This window comes from Artibeus jamaicensis, unplaced genomic scaffold (assembly GCF_021234435.1).
Source record: "Artibeus jamaicensis isolate MK-2021 breed Jamaican fruit bat unplaced genomic scaffold, CSHL_Jam_final contig_519, whole genome shotgun sequence".
Lineage (NCBI taxonomy): Eukaryota > Metazoa > Chordata > Mammalia > Chiroptera > Phyllostomidae > Artibeus > Artibeus jamaicensis.
This window is the reverse complement of record NW_026521871.1, coordinates 37,985,197-38,005,905: the sequence shown is the minus strand read 5'-3', so window position 1 is coordinate 38,005,905 and position 20,709 is coordinate 37,985,197. Positions and strand designations below refer to the sequence as shown.

At 42.7% G+C, this 20,709-nt stretch overlaps 1 protein-coding gene across 1 annotated transcript in view; it reads right to left on the bottom strand.

The window, feature by feature from the left end:
- NR1D2 (nuclear receptor subfamily 1 group D member 2) overlaps positions 1 to 8,043 on the bottom strand; it is a 32,559-nt gene extending 24,516 nt beyond the window's left edge. Inside the window, exon 1 of the mRNA XM_037143994.2 lies at positions 7,728 to 8,043. Within this exon, the coding sequence (XP_036999889.1) occupies positions 7,728 to 7,743 (16 nt within the window). The 5' untranslated portion in view covers positions 7,744 to 8,043. The remainder of the gene's footprint in view (positions 1 to 7,727) is intronic.
- Between the last annotated feature and the right edge of the window lie 12,666 nt (positions 8,044 to 20,709).

Here is a 20,709-nt window from a genome sequence, read left to right as displayed (position 1 = left end):
ACTTGAAGTTGTCCCAGAGGCTGCTTACACTATCCTTGTTTTTTTGGATGCCTTTTTGTTCTTGTTGTTCTGATTGGTTGTTTTTTGCTTCTTTATGTTCTAAATCACTGATTTGATTCTCACTTCATCCACTCTACTGTTGTTTGATTGCAGATTGTTCTGTATTTCAATTAATGTATCTTTCATCTATAAGTGGATCTTTTTTATGCTGTTGAGGTCCTAAGTTTCTGGAGCACCATTATAACCAGTGTTTTGAACTCGGCATCTGATAGATTGCTTATCTCTGTTTAGTTCTTTTTCAGGAGTTTTAATCTGTTCTTTCATTTGTGACATGTTTCTTTGTCTCCTCATTTTGGCAGACAAAGGTATTTGTCTAGGTATCATGTCTAGGTATTAGAGTTGCTTTGACTCCGTGTCTTCGTAGTGTGGCCTAATGTAGTAGGTGCCCTGTAGGATCAGTGGCACAGCCTCCCCTATCACCCAAGCTGGGTACTCAATGGTGCCCTCTATGTGGGCTGAATACATCCTCCTCTTACAGTTGAGACTTGACTGCTGTTGGCACGTCAACAGGAGGAATTTACCCAGGCTAGTCAGCTGCAAGGACTAGCTGTTACCACTGACCACCAACCTCCACCCTCGATGGAGGATCAGCTGCGCAGGAGCAGGGTGGTGGTGCTCTGACATGGTCTGTAGCTGTCCACTGCACAGCAGGCTCTGGGGTTTCCCAGGTGGTGCAGGCCAAGGTCAGCCCCCAAATGGATTCTGCCCAGGGGCACCCTGCCTGTAGATTGTTATAAAACAATCTACAGATGGCTGCTCTTGTGCTGGGCTTGGAGATTCCCAGGAGAAGCCAAGCTGTGAACCTAGGCTGGCTGCTGCTAGTGCTGCACCTAGGGCCACAGAGCAAGAGGCATGGGAGCTGAAAGTTCACAGAGGCCAGCTGTCACTGTTTGAAAGAATTTAGGAAATCATAAAACATGAGTGAAGACCAGCCATTCATTTGGAAAAGCCATTGTTAACAGCTTAGGTAGGCCACAAATTGGGTAGCACAGAGCCTCAGGAGATCTACAGGGCTGGGCAAACGGTGTTAGCCAGGTTGACGAAGTCTCAGATATGGGACATGCCTATCGATGTGGCTCTGGTGGGGGGGGGGGTGTGGGGAATGGCTTCTGCCCACCCTCCTGTGCAAGCGAAAACTATCCTCCTGCTCTTGCCTCGATGCCAGACACTTTAGTTCCTCCCTGCATGACACTAGTGCCTTTCAAGCTGCTATCCAGGTACTGGAGCTCAGAGGGAGTGAGACTGAGTAAGTCTATGTGTGGGGTTTTTTAAAGGGAACTGCTTGGGAATCCAGAAGTTTCTTCCACCAACTCAATCCCTGCTGGTTTTTGCTGCCAGAAGTTATGGGGACTTCTCTTTCTAGCACTGGGACCTCAGGCTGGGGGCCTGGTGTGGGGATAGGACCCCTCACTCCTGCTGTACCCCTCCCGAATTTTTATCCACCACACATGGATGTGGGGTCAGCCAGTTCCACATCTCCACCCCTCCTACCAGTCTGGTGGATGTGGTTTCTTTAACTCCATAGTTGTCAGACTTCCATTCAACTCGATTTCTGATGGTTCTGAGTGATGGCATTCTATATCTTAGGTATAATTTCGATGTGGCTGTGCGAGAAGGTGAGCCATGTTTATATATGCGACCATCTTGACTGGAAGTCTCTGAATCTGGCCTGTAGTTGTAAAGGTTAATGCTTCATTGACATAACTGCCTAACTACCCTTACTATACTATGAATCCAAACAGAAGCAATTTTAACCTGGAAGCCTATCAATGCCATGTTCCAAGGTAAAAACCCTGGTGCCATCTGTTCTCATGAAACTTTAGAGATCTGAAGTTCACATTAGAAATTCCACGTGTCAACAAACTGCTGCTTTTTTCACACGTCTTCTCTCAGAATAAACTGTAAAGGAAAATATTATTCTTAGTCCTGAATAAATTCCCAAAGGAAGGTCGCACAGCTATTTATCTTCTCTAACCTACTACCTGAAGTAGTAAATTCACTTCCTAAGATCTCAAGAGAATAAAAGATGAAAAAGTGATAGTTTTCCTTAGAAGACTTCCCTAGGGCCACCATGTGAGTCAGCCATTTATATTCACAAGGTCTTTGGACTACCTCAGCTTACAAAAAAAAAAAATTAGAAATCAGAGCTATCCTGATGGCTTAAGAACTAATTTAAAGCACTGACTCAGCAATAGAAGGTACTGTTTAACCCAAAATACATTTTCCTTTGCAAAAGTTCCAAGATCAAATGTAAGAAAAATTACTGAGCTACTATAAATCCAGTTAAGATCCTATTCCTATCTTTAAAAGTTCAACAATCCTCTACAAGAATCTGTGCCAGCTACCATGGAATCAGAGATGACCCATTACAAGCAGCTACATTCACCTCGAAAGACCTTCTCACTGACTCAGTTGTCTGATAGCATCTACTCTTGCTATTTAGAGACACCAATCTATCAACATGATGATTAACAACTCAAATGGGTTAAATTTTAATCTCCTGTAAGGTACAGAGTACATCTAGTAGTTCCTTAACCCAATGAAGAAAGGAAAGTGAAAACTACAAGTCACCAACTACCTAACAAATGTCAAGAATAAAATGACCCAATTTCACCTCACATTTCATCCTCACAGGACCCCTGTGAACTAATTCCCAGTATCCCATGTTATAGATGAGGAACTCAGAGCTCAGAGAGGTTAAGTAATACAGCTACTAAGTGGCAAGGCCAGGGCTGAAAGTCAAAGCTATTTAATTCCAGAGGGTGAACTATTACCTATTCCTGAGAAGACCTGGGCAAACAAGCCACTTTCACTCTCTCCAAACCTGAGTCATCTTCTATAAATGGGAACACCTGCCAGTTTTTACAAGACTGAAATGAAATGGTGTTCATAAATGAGGGTTAATAAAGTGCTTTTTACAGTTTTTGATGATAAAGCAAGAAAGGCAAAATCCCCGACCCAGCATGTCCCAACACCTTCAGAAACAAGGAGAATGTACTTCTTACTTAGATGCCTCAAGCTAAAATTAGCTGAGACACAGTCTTCTCTATTTTTAGTTGAAAAGGACCTTGGAGCTGGGCCAGGTTCCCAGGCTAGGGCTTACCCAGTGGTCGACTTCAGACCAGCCAGAAGTCAATATTCAATTCTGTCCTACTGGGAAGTACTCACTGTCCCTTCATATATTGGGGGTCTCTTACCCCAATTTTAGGCTTGCCCATCATCAAAACCCTCTTACTCCCACTGCCCACAATCCTGGAATGCATTCTTGAGTAGAAATCATGACTGTATTTTTTTGTCTCAGAACAAAACATGTTTACCATCAAGAAGCTTTAGTTTTCTCATTTTAAAGGGTTATTATTAATAATTTCTACTCACAGGGTATTAGAGCAGATCTAACTGAAACACGGAACTTCCAACTGTGTCCTGAGTGTCAGGGCTCTAGTGAACAACATGGTACCTTCCCTAAAAAGCTGTAACAGCCTAATCAGGGAAACGGCTATGTTAACCACTCATTCCAGTGCAACGCAGGCACTGTTTCATATTATTGTGAACTGCTGAGGATTGCACAAGAGCAGTACAGAAGGCAGAAATCAAGAGAGACAAACAGCTAAGGTCACAATAAGTGGGACCTTGAAAAATATGTAAATTATTAAATGATGTACCATGTAAGAGATTATTTTAAAATAACAAATAAAAAACAGAATAACAAGAAACAGAGGTCTTATCTTGTAAAATGTGCTTTGTCTCCATGTAAGTTGCTGAAGAGGAGGGCAAGTGTAATCTAGTGTCCCGGGGGGGGGGGGGGGGGGAACAAAACAGCATGACTAACTAGTTTCAAAAAGCGGAATGCTGGCCCTGGCTGGTGTAGCTCAGTGGATTGATTGAGCACAGGTCTGTGAACCACATGATCGCAGTTCGATTCCCAGTCAGGGCACATGCTTGGGTTGCAGGCCGGTTCCCTGCAGGCCAGTTCCCAGCAGGGGACGCATGAAAGGCAACCATACATTGATGTTTCTCTCCCTCTCTCCTTCCCCTCTTCCCCTCTAAAGATAAATGAATAAAATCTTAAAAAAAAAAAAAGCGGAATGCTGAAATTGGGAGGTTCTGCTGACACCTGCCCTTTTACACCAGCTATAACCCTGGACCACCACAAACCACGTGGATCCTCATAGTCATCCCCTTCACCCTCGAGAAGGCAGGATCACCAAGTTGTGCATACACCTTCAAACATTATATAAGCATAAACCTATTACAGTAGTTAGCTTGTGCTCCCCAAATAAACTTTGTGGGTTCAAAACCTGGCTCTTTCAACTTGCCTAAGTTACTTAACTTCAATTAGACCTTCATCTTCAAATGGTAACTATAGTACTTTCCTTCATGGAATTGTGAGGTATCAAAATAGTAACACATGTAAAGGGCCTCACACATCATAAATGCTCAATGGACGGTGGTGATCATTATTTACCATCATAGTACCAGAGGAGTTCAGTCAGAACAGTTCAAACAAAACAAAACCTCCGTATCCTTACTTAGTTCCTTCATTTGGAAGGTGTCAGATGACCACTCCTTTCTCTGTAGGTTATTTCCATGCTACCTTCTGAATCCCTTAATTCTACTAACTAGTCAAGCACCTTCCTCGTCACATCTGATTCTTTCCACTGTTGCACTGTTTCTCTTTCCAAATAAAGATTTCTTTACCCTTATCTCCCTCTGAAATTTACTTTCCAAGTTTGGAGAAACACAGTAGAATACAGACTTGTAAAAAAATATAAATAAATTATATGGGAATGCTTTCTTAATTTTTAAAATATTAACTACAACCAGGGTTAATACGTTTATGCAATGAATTATTTAATGAACCTTGCATATGAAATCAAAACCTATCTGTGATGGCCCTGGCCGGGTAGCTCTGTTAGTCACAGCATCATCCCCAATATGCCAAAGATTGCGGGTTCAATCCCCAGGCAAGGCACAGACAAGAATCCACCAATAGCTCTGGTTGGTGTGGTTCAGGGGATTGAGCGCCAGCAGGCAAACCAAAGGTTTGCTGGTTCAGGTTCAGCAAACCAAAGGTTTGCCGACAAACCTGGCCAGCTCAGGTTCAATTCCCTGTCAGGGCACATGTCTAGGTTGCTGGCCAGGTCCACAGTTTGGAATGTCTAGAGACAACTAGTTGATGTATGTCTCCCTCTTTCTTCCACCCTCCTCTTCCCCCCTCTCTGAAAATAAAATCTTTAAAAAAGAATTAACCAATGAATACATAAACAAGTGGGACAAACTGATGTTTGTCTCTTCCTCTCTCTAAAAGAAATCAATAAATTTTAAAAAATTAACTGTGACAAAGTGTATGACTCAATTTCTGCCACTTCTATTTCACATCTGTAATAAGCACGGAGAGGATAGAGACACAATATCATGAACTGTAGGACAGTTAAATGAAATGGTTAATGTTTGAATGTGTATTTACTAATACAGTGATATCAACCCAAAGGAAAAGGTTAGAGGTGTGCCAGTCGGAAATGAATTTGGCCCAACCCTAGTCAACATTTACAATTTGAAGAATGTAAAAGGGAATGCTTATCAAAACTCTCTCTGACAAAGGTAAGAATTATTGATATACTAACAGCTGTCACAGCTTGAACTTCGAGCCAAAAGGAACAAGAGAAAATTTAAGAAAGATAATTGCAATGTCCTATACTAAAAAACCAAACAATTACCTGCACAATGGATGAAACCTAGCTTCAAATGTTCACATGAAAAGGTCCTGATTGCAAGGTTACTGTGAGTCGGCAAAGCAATATGCTACAAAAGCTAAGCCTGCCAGAGAATTCATTTGCAGCAGAATCCCAAACTTGGAACTTGGTAACTGTCCAACCATTTCCACAGGAGCCTGTTCATTTCTGGGTGCTACAGCCCCAAGGGCAACAAGGATAATCAGAAAGGGAAAAAAAACCCACTGTGCAAGAAACGTGGGATGAGAACTGGAAATAGAAGGGGAGTGTGTGTGGGGGGGGGGGGGGGGGGGAGTCCTCCAAAACATGTTTTATAACTTATAGCTGCAAAAGGCAAGATTCAGATCAGTGATTCGTTCCCAGGAAGGTTCAAACCAGAGAAAAATTTTCTAATTTTCTAACCTGAGCCTGCCCATATATGAGGTTGCAAAGCTCCGTTAGAGTAAGTTGATCCTAATAATCCCCAGATCCTAATTCCATGACAGCTTACCTAATTTTTTAAAATATCCTCAAAGGCTAAGTAGGCCTCCATAAGCAATTAAAACAGAAAATGACTATTTTTACTATTGGCAAAAAACTCACAACACATTCATTATCAAGGCATGCTTTTTACAGCATACACTAACTTCAAAACTGGCCTCTCTAACCTCACTGGCTTCAGGTATAAAGGCCATCATTTGAGCAGACAAAAGAGGAAAAGGAAGTAAAATATTGTTCTGTAGCACTGTAACAGGAAATATAACAAGAAAAAAGATCTATAAAGCCAAATTGCTGATAAGGTTCAGCTAAGATCACTGACTTAAGGGTTTGAAAAAAAATCAAGTGAAATGAACAAGAACCAGTCTTACAGAAAGAAGGTCTGAGTAGAGTCACTTAGAACACAGGACAACCTGAGTGAGTCATCCTAACCACACACGTGAGCTGAATGATTAGCCATGGGTGTGATCCATTCACAACACAGTAAGGCTCCCAACCCAAGGGGATTTTCAGGCCGATTTTTGTAACTTAAGACAGGTCGCATCCTAGAGATAAACGTTTTCTTTTTTTATTTTTGAACAGTGAAGCAACCTCATAACAAGGATAGGTGTTGTCCCAGCTGCCCGAGGTTGCTCGGGATGTAAGCACCGAAGGCTCCTTAGAGGGTCTCCCGTCGCGGAAGCCCCACGCTTGTCCCGGGCACCTCCTTCGGCCTCCAGCACGCCCTCGCCCCACACCTCCTCCTCAGTATCCGCAACGTCTGCGGCCCAGCGTCTCCATTCCCCCGGCTCCGAGCATCGGGGTCACCTCCCAGCGGTGCCAGCAGAAACCGAAGCACTGCAGCGTCTGAACACCCCCCAACCAAGCCGCGCGACTGCGGGGGTTCCACGGCTAGCGCACGCGCGGCATCCTCCGCACTGTGCATCCCCGCGGGCAGGAAGGAATCGCGTCCACGTCACTGCTCGGAGGGTTCCAAAGGGGCGGGGCCTCCCGGGAGGCCGCGGCGCTCCCCGCCGAGGCGCGCGCGCGCGCTCCCGCCCCCACGTGTCCCTGCGGCTCAGGGGAATGTGGGTCACAGAGGCAAGCGGCCTCACGTGTCCCCGCCCGCCGCCACCGCCTCACCGCCCATTATGTAATGCCGCGTCACGCGCCCGCCCAGCCAACCGGCGCCCGCGCGCCGCAGAACGTAAACACAGCGCGCACGTGGCTCGCGCGGCCCGGCCATGTGAGGGGGGAGCCGGACCGGCGCCACCCGGCCGCGCTGCGGCGTTGCAGGGAACGGTGAGGGCGACCGTGGGGCGTCCCGGGGGGCGACAGGAACCAAGCCTAGGGCGGATTCGCGGCGCGCAGCACCCCACCCCGCGGGCCTGGGGACACCTTCGGCCTCCGCCCCCCGAAGCGCCCCAACGGGCTCCGAGCGTCCCCTCCGCCGGCCCCGACCCGCCACAGTCCTCTTACCCGCATTCACCTCCATGATACCCTCGGGGAGGGGGCCGAGGCCGACCGCTTCCCGCAGCGGGGGCAGCACCGCCTCCGCCTCAGCGCCGCGCCGCCCCGGGCTGGGGGCAGCGGTGGTCGCGGGGCCCCCTCATGGGCGGGGGCGGACGGGGCGCCCGGGACCGGCGGCCGGAGGGCAGGCTGCAAAGAGAGGCGGCGGCGGTGGCAGCTGGCGAGCGGCGCACCTCGCGGGGTCCCTGACAACAAAAGCGGCGGCGCGGAGGCTTCCTGCAGCCAGCGCACCGCGGCAGCGAGGGCGGCTGACGCGGAGGGCAGCCGCGACCATGTGACCCGCGCACACACCCCCTCCCTCCGCCCGCCCCTCGCTGGCCGCTGCGGCGACTCCGCCCCCTCCCCGCCTCCTCACCTCCCCTACCCTCTTCCCCTGCCCGCCTTTCCTCTGCTTCTCCTTTCTTTCACCCCCTCTCCCCTTCTTTTGTCCATGTTCCTGCTCTCTGCATCCCTTGCTTCCCCTCCGCCGCCTCCACCCATCTGACCTTCCCGCCTCTGGCCCGGAGCTCCCTCCACGCCCCCCTCCGAGGCCTGCTGCCCGGCACCTCAAGTCACCTCTGACGGTTCCCGAGGACCGCCCCTTGGCGCGGGACAGACTGGCTTTTCAGGACCCTGGGTTGTGCCAACTTGGCTCCGGCTAGCCCAACCCCTGACCTACCCCGGAGGTCCTCCCGCTCTCCACCCGTCAGACCTCTGAACGCTGGGATCTTGGGGGCACAGCCCATTTCTTTTCCCTCTTCGTGCGCTGGGGAATTGCATCCAACTCCATAGCTTAAACAGACCTACGTTCTGAAGATTGTCAAATTTACATTTCAAATGTGGCCTCTCCTCTGAGCTCCAGATTTCTGCATCCAGCAACACGTTTGGTTATGTCCTGTTGATGTTCTTAGGCATCTCAAATTTAAGATGTAGCCAGATGTATGTGTCAAAATTCAGTGAACGCGCACTTAAGATTTGTGCATTTCGCTTTGTATGTAAATTTTCCATAAAAAGAAAAAACGAACCAAAGAACATGGATGCTGAGGTATGCAGAGAATGGCACTGATATGGGCAATTTCAATGCACTGCAAAAGGAAGATGAGCTGATGGGTGGACGCGTGGGTAAATGGACAGAAGTATATAGTAAGATCTTCGTTGTAGATGTTGTACACGGGTACTTGCTGGAAAATTCCAAGTTGCTCTTTCAAAATGTCCAGTGTAAAATGTTGAAGGAAATGTAATACATATTTTTACATGTGTAACTCTCCTTCCCCAACCGCTCTTTCATGTCACACAGGTTTCTTTCCCACTTTAATCTTTACTAATTTGGTAAATCTGTTAGTTCCTGAAGCCAGCAAGTTAGGGTATTCTGTGGTTCTCGTTTCCCCCCTCCCCTTTTATACTTCTTTCAATCCATTAACAAATCTGAGCTATTTTACCTTCATAGTGTGTCTCTAACCTCTGTGCTTCTCACCATCTGCATTGCTACTAGTCTAGCAGGGCTGTCCAACCTTTTGGTGTTTCTGGGCCACACATTAAATACGTTGTGACACATAATCGCAAAAAAACTAATAATGTTTTAAGTAAATTTACAGTTTTGTGTCAGGCCACATTCATAGCCATTCTTAGCTGCCTGTGGCCTGTGGGCTGCAGGTTGGACACCTCTGCCAGTGATTTTTCAGCCTGTGTGCCACAAAATTTTTCAAACATGCGATCAATACCTGACTGTTTAGTTAGGGGCACTGACCTCTTTTTCCATAGATTGTCAAATTAAAAATTTTAAATAGTCAACACAACAATAGCCATCTGGTGTGAGTGAAAGAAAATTATTCCTACTTTGTCAGATCAGCCAAAAATGTATGTTTTAGTGTGCCGTGGAAACTTAGTAATTAGTTTATGTGTGCCACGAAATGGAAAAGGTTGAAAATCACTGTTGTACACCAAACCACCATCAGCTCTTGTCTGAGCTGCTGTAATAGTTCCTAACAGGAGGGAATGAATGCTCCTTGTATCTACCTACAGTCACTTCCCCCCAGTCAGTGTTATTATTTTTAAATGCAAATGAGATCTGATTGCTTAAACCCTCCGATAGCTTCCCGTTGTGCTTTGGGAAAAAAATCGAATGCCCTTCCTTGACCTGCAAAGCCCTGCACAAACCATGGCCCTACTTCTCTTTCCAAGGCCCTCATGCCGCCTTTTAAACACAGTTCTCTAATCACAGTGGTCCTATTTTCTTCCCTGCCTCATGGCTTTATTACCCTATGTGATGCTGATGTGAGAGTTCCCCAAACTACACTTTGTTGCTTGCTTTTTCCATTTTATGTATCAAGCACCATCTGCTTCTGCATGGGTAACATGAGGCCCATATGAACAGTCTAGAAGGCAAAAAAGATATCATAAAAGGGTACCTCTCTGAAAAAGTTACATACTGTACAGTTCTCATTATATGACATTCTGGAAAAGGCAAAAACTGGATATGGTAAAAAATCATTGGTTGCCAGGGGTTGGCGGGGGAGAGAGGAACGAAGAGGCAGAGCACATGATTTTTATGGCAATGAAACTGTTTTGTATACAATAATAGTGGACACATGAATAATCATAGAAATTGTGGACTTTGGATGACTATGGTGTGTCAGTATAAGTTTATTGGTGGTAAAAAAAAAAGTACCACTGTGGTATGGGACGTTGATATTGGGGGAGGCTGTGTGTGTTTATAGAAACTGAAGGGATATAGGAACTCTGTACTTTCCATTCAATTTTGTTGTGAACCTAAAACTTCTCTTAAAAATAAAGTCTATTTTTAAAAAAAAGAGAGAGGATACTACATTTAAAATTTGAAAAGGAGAAGTGTCAAAGTGGAAATAAGCCACTGCAAAGGAAATAAGACTCTCTTCCATAATAATGCCTATGAAATAAAATCTGTGTCTCTCAGGCTCACATTTTTTAAAGGTCACCTCCTTCCTGCGAGGCTTTGTGGGTAACAGACTATAAAGCTATCACCCAGGTCAGTCCCCCACCACACCAGTGGCCCCTGGAAACATGCTGGGTTCATCAGTGCTACGAGAGGTTGTTGAGTGGCATCCAGGTTGAGCAGTCCTGGAGTGCTGTAGCTGCCGTGGAAATTGCCTTTTGCTGTTGTCATTCCACGGCACCTGTGTTAACAGTCCTGTGGAGTCTATGGCTCAGTCTATAAAAATCTCAAAACTATTCATAGTGGATTTCCACCTACTACACCTTCCTCATTCTTCTGACCAAATAATAAGGCTGTTGACTTAAGTGACTGTGTCTTCAAAAGCCATCTGTTTAAAAAAGTGCTAATGATTTCCTGGGAAAGCTACTTCGTTAACCCTTATATTCCACAAACACCAGGGCCCCAGGAAACAGAACACAGGACAGGTTACTCTGGGTGTAGATAAAGGAAGAAAGAACTTAAATATTAGAGTCCTCTAAGCCCAAGATCAAGCAAAACAAGCTAAGTAAGGCAGTATGAGGACCTGGATGAAAGAGAGGTACTGGGGGGTGAGGAGGGCAGAGATGGAGTTTCCTTAAAGTTAAGGCCAGTTCAAAACATTTTAAGGTTATTCCTCATGTAAAAATGCTGTAATGAATATTTTAGCTCACAATACCACAGTAACACCCTTTTAAATCTCACCTTCCCTGTACTCTAGATCAGCAGTTCTGAAGCATTTTGATTTCGGAACCCCTTTACACTCTTAAAAATATTGAAGACCACAAAGTGCCTTTTTATGGGCTATAGTTGTTGACATTTACCAATACCTATTACAGATTAAATAAGAGGAATGTTGAAAACAAGAATACACCGCATTTATGAGATCTGTCCAGAAGAAGTCCAACCACTGTAATATAACAAGAATGGTTTGTGCCACATCAGTGTACCTGGCAGCCAAGGAGAGTGGACTGGAACGCGCATGCGTGAACATTGACAACCTAACTATACTAGTCAGTGAGGGTGGTAGACGTCATTGAATGAGCTTGTGTACTGTGTGGCCATCACATTCAAAATAACTAAGCAAGTAGAGCAACAAATCTGCATCAGATTTTGCATTAAGCTTGAACATAAATAGTTTCTCTGTGGAAACTATTCAGATGACTCAGAAGGCAGCAGCTATGGGCAACTGGTGATTGGCAGCTTCATCACAATAACATGCCTGCTCATGTATCATGTCTTGTGCAGAGTTTTTTGGCAAAACATCAAATCACCCAGTTGACTCAGCACCCCCTACAGCCCAAATTTGGTGCCCCAGACTTCTGGCTTTTCCCAAAACTACCACAAAATCACCTTTGAAAGTGAAGAGAAAAAGAAAAAGAGAGAAAAGAAAGAAAGAAAGAGAGAGAAAAAAGAGAAAAGAAAGAAAGAAAGAAAAGAAGAAAGGGAGGGAGGTAGAGAGGGAGGGAATGAAGAGGTATCAGACTGACGATGAGCTTCAGGAAAATATGATGGGGCAGCTGATGGCAGTTGGGAAAACTGTGAACAATGTTTCTTGTATCTTGTATCTGCTTAAATAAATGTCTCTATTTTTCATATTCAATGGCTGGATACTTTCTGGGCAGACCACCTAGTATGTCACAGAGCAGTGACATCATCACATGTTAGCAAATGGTTGCAATTGGTATTCATCATGATATTTGTGATGTGCCTTTTTTTTTATTGTTATGGTCACAGTCCTAGCTTCTATATCACCCCCAATGCTGAATCAAAGTTTGCCTTTATTTTAAAGTCTAAAATTTGTCTACATGTGTTCTTCCCTTAATAAAATCACTATATTTACATTTGTTGACATGATATGAGGATGTAACAACACACAATTATTAAGCCAGAATACAGGGATTCACAGCCAGTAATGCACTAAAATGTGAAAATTCAAAATAAGACTTTTAATTAGATGTATAAAGTAACTCCATAAAACAATAAAACAGAAACACAGAATTAGTAGCTAAAGGATCAGGCAATTCTGAATATTAGCTAAATGGAGATGCTTCCTTTTAGCTAATATTGTGGAAAATAAAATAATACCATTATATTATTATATTGTAATGGTATTACAATAATAATAATGTTGTGGGAAATAAAAACCACAAAATCAAGAACTTAATTTTTATATTTTCCTGTGTCTCCCATAACTCCATCAATTTTAATTTTTATGCTAAAAATAGAGTTAGTATTTCATTTCACCTGGATAGCTCCAATTTATCACATCCTTGGGATCTAGAAAGCAAGAATATTTCCTTTTTTTGACAAAATAGTACCATTTATAGTGCATCTGATCACTACCATGTAACATCCCTGAATATCATGGTCAGTCCACTTTCGTTCTCCCAACTCAGTTTATACTATTAACTGCCCCACTTATTGGTGCTACTTCTTGGTGTATCACCAGTCTAAGCGGCTATACTTAATGGCTCAGCTCAGCAGGACTTGAATTCTATTTAACACAGAAGAAAAACGTAACTACATTATAAGTAAATGATGACCATTTTGACTTAATTACCAGTTCTTGCTTACGTAAGTTTCAGTAAGTAAATTATGTCTTCTCATTTGGCCTTCATCAAACGTTCAAATAAACACGTCAAAATTATATCTGTACAAAAAATAAATCATTCAAATTGAATCAAGTCATTGATTCCAGCAAGATCAATGATGAGTCTATGTGCAATCCTAGCACTGACACACACATCCAACGCACACTACAATGCAGTGATAACATCTTAGAAGATGCAGTGGTTAAAGTAAAACATAAATATAAGACTGCCGAAAGGGTCAAGTTGTACTTAACAGAAAAATATTTTACACTGTTCCAGTTTTTTTTTAATTTAAATTTAAATTAGTTAAATAAAATGTAATCCCTCAGTAGCACTAGCCATATTTCAAGTGTCCAAAGTCACATGTGATTAGCAGTAACCATATTGATCATTTCAGTCTGAAAGATTTACAGACTTTCTTACTCTTCCTGAGTCAGTGTGAGAAATTGTTATTCTAGGGGATTGCTCATGAGTAAGTTTTCAAATTTATGGAAATAAACATCTTCAGATTCTCTTATTCTCTCTTTAATCTCAATGGGTTCTATAGTTCCTCATTCTTGATTTTGTTTATTTGTAATTTTTCTATTTTTAGTTTTTTCCTTAATCAGTCCTACTAAAGATGTATTCCTTAGTTTTTCAAAGGCTCAGTTTTTGTTTTTATCAACTCACTATATTTGTTTTCAGTTGCACTGATTTCTGTTCATTATCTCGATCTCTCTTCATTCTCTCTTAAGCTGATTTTCCTAATTTTCTAATTTTGAAATTTACCTTATTAATTTTGCTTCAGTTGGCCAAAGTCAGCTTCTCTTGTAACTAAGGAAAGCTCACTGGCAGAACTGATTCAACTCATTATCATGTGTTACAGGGAATATTCCAGTCACTACTGTGGTATAACAAATCACCCCTAACTTAGTGGTTTAAAATGGCAGCAATCCTTTTATTATATCTGATGGTTTCCATGAGTCAGGAATTTGAGGATCTCCAGGCTGAGCATTTCTGGCTCTGGGTTTCTTGTCACGGGTGGCAATCAGAGAGCAGGCAGAGCCAGAACATCAGGGGACTGGAGCAGCTAGGGACTAATCTGGTCTTTTTCTCTGCAAATAGTTGCAGGGTTTCTCCACAGGATCTCTCTACATGCACTACTTTGGGGTTCCCTCACAGCCTGGTGGCCTCAGGGCAGTCAGACTGCTTACAGGGCAGGGCAGGGAGGGCTTTGGTACCCATGTGCCAGAGAAGAAGGCGGAAGTTGCATCACCCTTTCTGACCAAGCCTCAGAAATCATGCAACATCAATTTGGGCCATTAGTGGTCGCAGAGGAGTTAGAAGCACACCCAGATTAGAAGGTTGGCAGGTGGACCTCAGGGGCATCAAGGTCATACTTTGAATATCCTGTGAGATGGAACATATTGTTGCAGCTACCACTGTTCAAACAGGGAACAATTTTTAGGAAAAACACATGTAAGAGTCAACCTTGATTTCAGGACCACATTACAGTGTCAAAGCTTTAAGGTTTTTTACATGGCAGCATTTCTTAGGTGTTGGCAGAAAGAGAAAGGAGTGAGTCAGATAATAAATAGGATACAGAAAGGTCCCCACACCACATGATGGTTTCGCTCGATTTTTTAGTTTATTCTTTGTGCAGCTGAAGATCAGTAGAATGACATTTAAAATACAGCCTCAGTCGCTGGGCTATTCTGAGTCCTTTATTATCCAACATCAGCAACACCTTATGGCCTTGGAATGGAAATGCTTTTCCTATTTCGTAGGAAAAAAAGGGTTATGACCACATGTAATGAGCACAGTCGATGCAGTATTACATAAAAATCCAGGAAAATCCACCATAGGAACCATCTGGCCCCGGATGCAGAGTGGGAAAAGAGCTAGTGCAATTTGGAAACCCTGGCTGATCTTTTTTAATGCTCCTTTGATTTAATAACATACTAAACAGAAATTTGAAAAAAATAGAAATAAAAAAAATTTTGTGGCAACTCAATAAATAAAATGCTACAACAAATGCCCGATTATCTCCAATACTCTCTATAACAGTTTTGTTTTTTAATCTACAATACTTCTTCCCCGGGAGGGGGAAAAGAAGACAAAAACATCAAATATCAAAAAACTAGTTCTAACAACAAGGCATGCTGTCTTACTAAAGGAATGATACATATTGCTGACTCACTAATTTTCCCATCTAATTTTCTTACTTATTCTTTTGAAAACCTCTCCCAGCAGTGGCATCTGTCCTGCTGTGACCTCCATCCATTAATTGACTGTTCTTCCAAATTCTCTATCCCAAATTATCAGGAACATTCAGAGGGGTCTTACAGACAAGGGGCACCTCCTTTTTCAGCAGTCAACTCCTCCCTCCTCAACCTCAGTTTATTAGCAACTCTCCTCACCTGGTTAATTCCTCACGCTTTATTCCTTTACTGGGAAGGCAACCTAGACTGTGGTTACTGGATCAGCAACACAGCAGCACCTGGGAACTTGATAGAAATGCAATTTCTCAGGTTCCACCTCAGACCTAGTGAATCAGAAACTTTGCCTTCTGTGCCAGCAACGTGATTCTGATGCTCTCAAGTTCCAGAACCTGGGTTCAGAAAGCCAGCGGCATTCCAGGCCTATAGGCCTGCGTAATTAAGCGTATAAGGCTGCTGTCTGCCTCTTTCCAGATTTTCTGCACCATGCCTCCAAGTGAGTAGGATCTGTGCCCTGCATTATGTATGTAATATGACATGATGTCATGTGGCAGGATAGAATCTAAATGCGTGCATGAACCTATGCAAGAATTTTCTGCATGAATGCAAAGCCCATAGTGGCTCAGCTTCTGACTTCAGTCCTTTCTCCAGCCTGGATGCATTTCTGCCCATAGACTCTAGGAGAAAGCTGCTAGTCTCATTAATTGGTTATGCTTTTCACTAATAAGCCTTTATTAATTATCTATCTATAGATTTATCAACATTCTAAAAAATGAATTTATTTTTAAAGCTTAGACTCCTTTCTGGTTGTGAAGGAAAAACAAAATGTTATAATTGTGGTAAAAATAAGATAGTCATTTAAATGTCAGTTAATACCCAGGATCATCTTTTAGCTTCTAAATTCATATAAAAACTCATTCTTTCCCTGGCTGGTGTGGCTTGGTTGGTCGGAGCAGCATCTCTTAAATCAAAGAGTTATGGGTTCAATTCCCAGTAAAGGCACATATCTGGGTTGTGGATTACACCCCAGCCGGGGCATGTGCAAAAGGCAGCCCATCGACATTTCTCTCTCACGTCAATGTTTCTCTCCCCCTCTGACTCCCTCTCTTCCTCTCACTCTAAAACCAATGGGCATACCCTCAGATGAGGATAAAAACAAAAACAAACTCATTCCTCCTCCTCATGATACAGTCCTATAGAATAAAGTTGGAGGAGAAATTTCTTACCAGTTACACTGTAACAAACAAATTGCATACTGATTTTTCATGTCTGGATTCCACTGTTTTAAGGCAATGCATTGGGAGGTCCGAAGACTTTACAGCTTGTGACTAACCTATTAGGCTTTTGGACTAGAAAATCTTTTTTTGTATGGGTCTTCTCTCAGTCTTAGAAGAGAAGCCAAATGTAATTTCTTCAGATCAAGGCAAGGGGCACATTTGTCTTCTACTACCTGGCTATTCAAAGTGTGGTTCTGGACCAGCAACATTGGCATCATCTAGGCACCAGTAAGAACTACAGAGCCCTGGCTGGCATAGCTCAGTGGACTGAGCGCGGGCTGCAAATCAAAGCATTGCTGGTCCAATTCTCCGTCAGGGCACATGCCTGGGTTGCAGGCCAGGTCCCCAGTGGGGGCCACGTGAGAGGCAACCACACATTGATGTTTCTCTCCCTCTCTTTCTCCCTCCCTCCCCCCTCTCTATAGATAGATAGATAGATAGATAGATAGATAGATAGATAGATAAGAACTGCAGAAACTCAAGCCCCACCTTACACTTACTGAATCAGCATGCGCAGCTCACCGGGCTCCAGGTGATTTGTGTGCACAGTGCAGTTCGACAAGCCCAGCTCCACTGCACGAAGGGGACAGAGGCTTTGCGGCAGGAGTGCCTCTGGAGGGATGTGGTTGGCAGCCTTCCAAAAGTCCCCCAGTGACCCCCACCTCCCAGCATTCACTCCCTTTGGACCTACAAACTGCTTCTAAAAATAGAGTATGGCAAAAGTAATGGGCTGTCACTCTGACCATGTTATAAAAGACCCAGCCATATCTTGCTCAAATTGTCTCTGGCTCTTCTCATCTGCTCACCTGCAAGCTGTGATGTACTGAGCTGCCCTATGGAAAGACTCATGTGGTAAAGGACTGTCAGCAGGGAACAAGGAACTGGATCCTACAAGGGTAGATTAAAGATATATTCAGGCAGGAGTGTTTTTTAAAACAATCCTCCCCACTCTATATGCCTTTTCTTAGAAAGGTACCAAGGTGATGTAATGTAGATTAGGAGGATAGCGAGAAGAGGGGGGCATGTGTGTACAGGAAGAGGGGTGTGTGTGTGTGTGTGTGTACAGGAAGAGGGTGTGTGTGTATAGGAAGAGGGGTGTGTGTGTGTACAGGAAGAGGTGTGTGTGTACAGGAAGAGGTGTGTGTGTACAGGAAGAGGGGTGTGTGTGTGTACAGGAAGAGGTGTGTGTGTACAGGAAGAGGGGTGTGTGTGTGTACAGGAAGAGGTGTGTGTGTGTGTGTGTGTACAGGAAGAGGGTGTGTGTGTATAGGAAGAGGTGTGTGTGTGTACAGGAAGAGGTGTGTGTGTGTACAGGAAGAGGGATGTGTGTGTGTGTACAAGAAGAGGGGTGTGTGTGTGTACAGGAAGAGGTGTGTGTGTGTGTACAGGAAGAGGGTGTGTGTGTATAGGAAGAGGTGTGTGTGTGTACAGGAAGAGGGGTGTGTGTGTGTACAGGAAGAGGGGTATATGTTTCTTGTCATGTCTGTGACAGGAAAGTGTTATCTACATGCCCATTTTTCACAATAGAAAGCCAATAGACAATGACTAGCGTTTATAAATAAAAGAAACCGTATTTTAAAGACATTGTTTCAAAATAAGGAAATATTTAAAAAGTCAAAGCTGGGGGCCAAAGGATGGGGAAGGATAGGGCAGGGAACTACTGTTACTCATCATAAACCTTATAGTACTATTTGATTTCTTAATATATATATGAATTTATTAGTTTGTTGAAAATTAAAAATTAGTTTAGCTTTAGCTGGTATGGCTCAGTGGATTGAGTGCCACCCTGTGAATCAAAGTGTCCCCGATTTGATTCCCAGTCAGGGCATATGCCTGGATTGCAGGTCATGTCCCCAGTAGGAGGCGCTCGAGAGGTACCACGCACTGAAGTTTCTCTCCCTCTATTTCTCCCTCCCTTCCCTTCTCTAAAAAGAAATAAATAAAATCTAAAAAAAAGAAAGAAAGAAAATGAAAAATTACTTTAAGGACAAAAACTGTCCAACTCCCCTTAGACACTACAGTCTTTCTAAATAATAATTTGAGAATACATACAGCTGATTCACAGCTCTTATTAGGTGTTCAGGTATCACTCACTGGTCTCATTTCTGGCCGGTATTACTAAGGAAAATCAGTCTTTTTCTTTCTTCCAAGTTAAAAGATAGTCAATCCTTTGACCCTATAATTTCATTTCTGGGAATCTATCCTAACAAAACAATCATAAATATAGAAAAAAATTTATGTGAAATTATATATGATACTGTTTATATATTACTACAAAATTGACAAATCCTTAACTGCCAACCCAAAGCAAACATGAGTAAATTCCCCTCAGACTTTAAAAAGAATATGTATGAGAATGAAGTAATCATGTAAAAATGTTGATAATCTGTTAAGTGAAAAACATCTATGAAAAATTACGTGTGAAGTATTATTACAATTATTTTTTAAGTTCCATGTATTAAAAAAATGACTGGATGATTACACCAAAATGTGTACAATGGTTTTACTTCAATGCTGATATTATGGATGATTTTTTCTCTTTACTTTGTGCATTTTTAGGAAAAGTCAAAAATTTTTATGTTAACAATACAATTAAAATACATAAAATACAAATTAAAATTCATTTGTATGTTAAAAACTTTTGGGGGACCTAATTTTTATTCTCCCAGTGTAGCATTGATGTTTTCACACAGTGGACTGTTCAATGCAGTCATATTTATTTATTTTAGAGAAGGGAAGGGAGGAAGAAACATCAATGTGTGGTTGCCTCAAGAACCCCCCACTAAGGACCTGGCCTGCAACCCAGGTATGTGCCCTGACTGGGAGTTGAACCACTGACCCCTGGGTTTGCAGTCCAGCACTCAATCCAACTGAGCCACACCAGCCAGGGCTAAAAGCAAACATTTTAATCATAATTATTCCAACATTCATAAATTTTCAGCAAAAAAGTATTAACTAGAGAAATCCATTAGGCCAATTTGACTTGGATAATTTATTACTGAACAAATTAATAAGTGATCAATATTTTATATGATGAAGTTAAACTATTTCAAATAGCTCCCATTTCATTTTTGTTTCCTAGAATTATTTTCATAAAAACCAAACTCCTTCCTCAAAATCTTATAAAAAATAGTTGCATCATTGCCCAATTTTACTTTTCTCAATTTTTAAATTTCTTTTGCCAGTCAGATCTTCAACCATCATGCTTTCATTCAAGAACCTATTTTTTTTCCAAGGCTATCTGACTTAGCAAATTTTGCAGATTTTCAATTTGCTGAGGTTTATTCTATTATTTTTGAGTAAGCAGTAGGCCTTACCATGTTTAGTTTTAGCCATTGTCAGTTTGATTTGTACTGTAACATCATTATACATTTGACTTTTTAAAAAAGCCTGATGATTTCTGCTTTGCTTTTATCTAAGTCATGAAAAACCGTGATAAATTCCCCTCAGATATTTCAGGATTGGTTCAAAATTTATGACTGGGTTACTCCACAGTTTTTTCCCCACTTTGTACCAAGTACCTAAGATGCTGAGTAAAGAGGTCAAGGCCAGTTCAAACTGTTCTACTTCACAAAGGTCAAAGAACTGGAGATGACAAAAGCTATACCTCACTCAGCATGTTTACGTACCTGCTCCATACCAAGTACTGTAGTTAAGCCTGGGATGAAAAAACTCCAGTCTCTACCTTCAAGGAACTCCATGGCTTCTAATAAGGGAGGACTATTATATAGTCTTCATAATATGCTTGTTAGTGGCTAAATTGGATATATTTATTCTTTTGTCATAGTAGGTACTTAAGACTTTGGCAGTACGTAGATAATTACAATGCCCCACCATCTCTAACCACTTCCCTGGTCCCTCAGGTGATTTTCTCCATCATGACATCCAACCTCCTTACGAGTCTCTCTGCCTCCAATCTTGCCCCCAACAATCCAT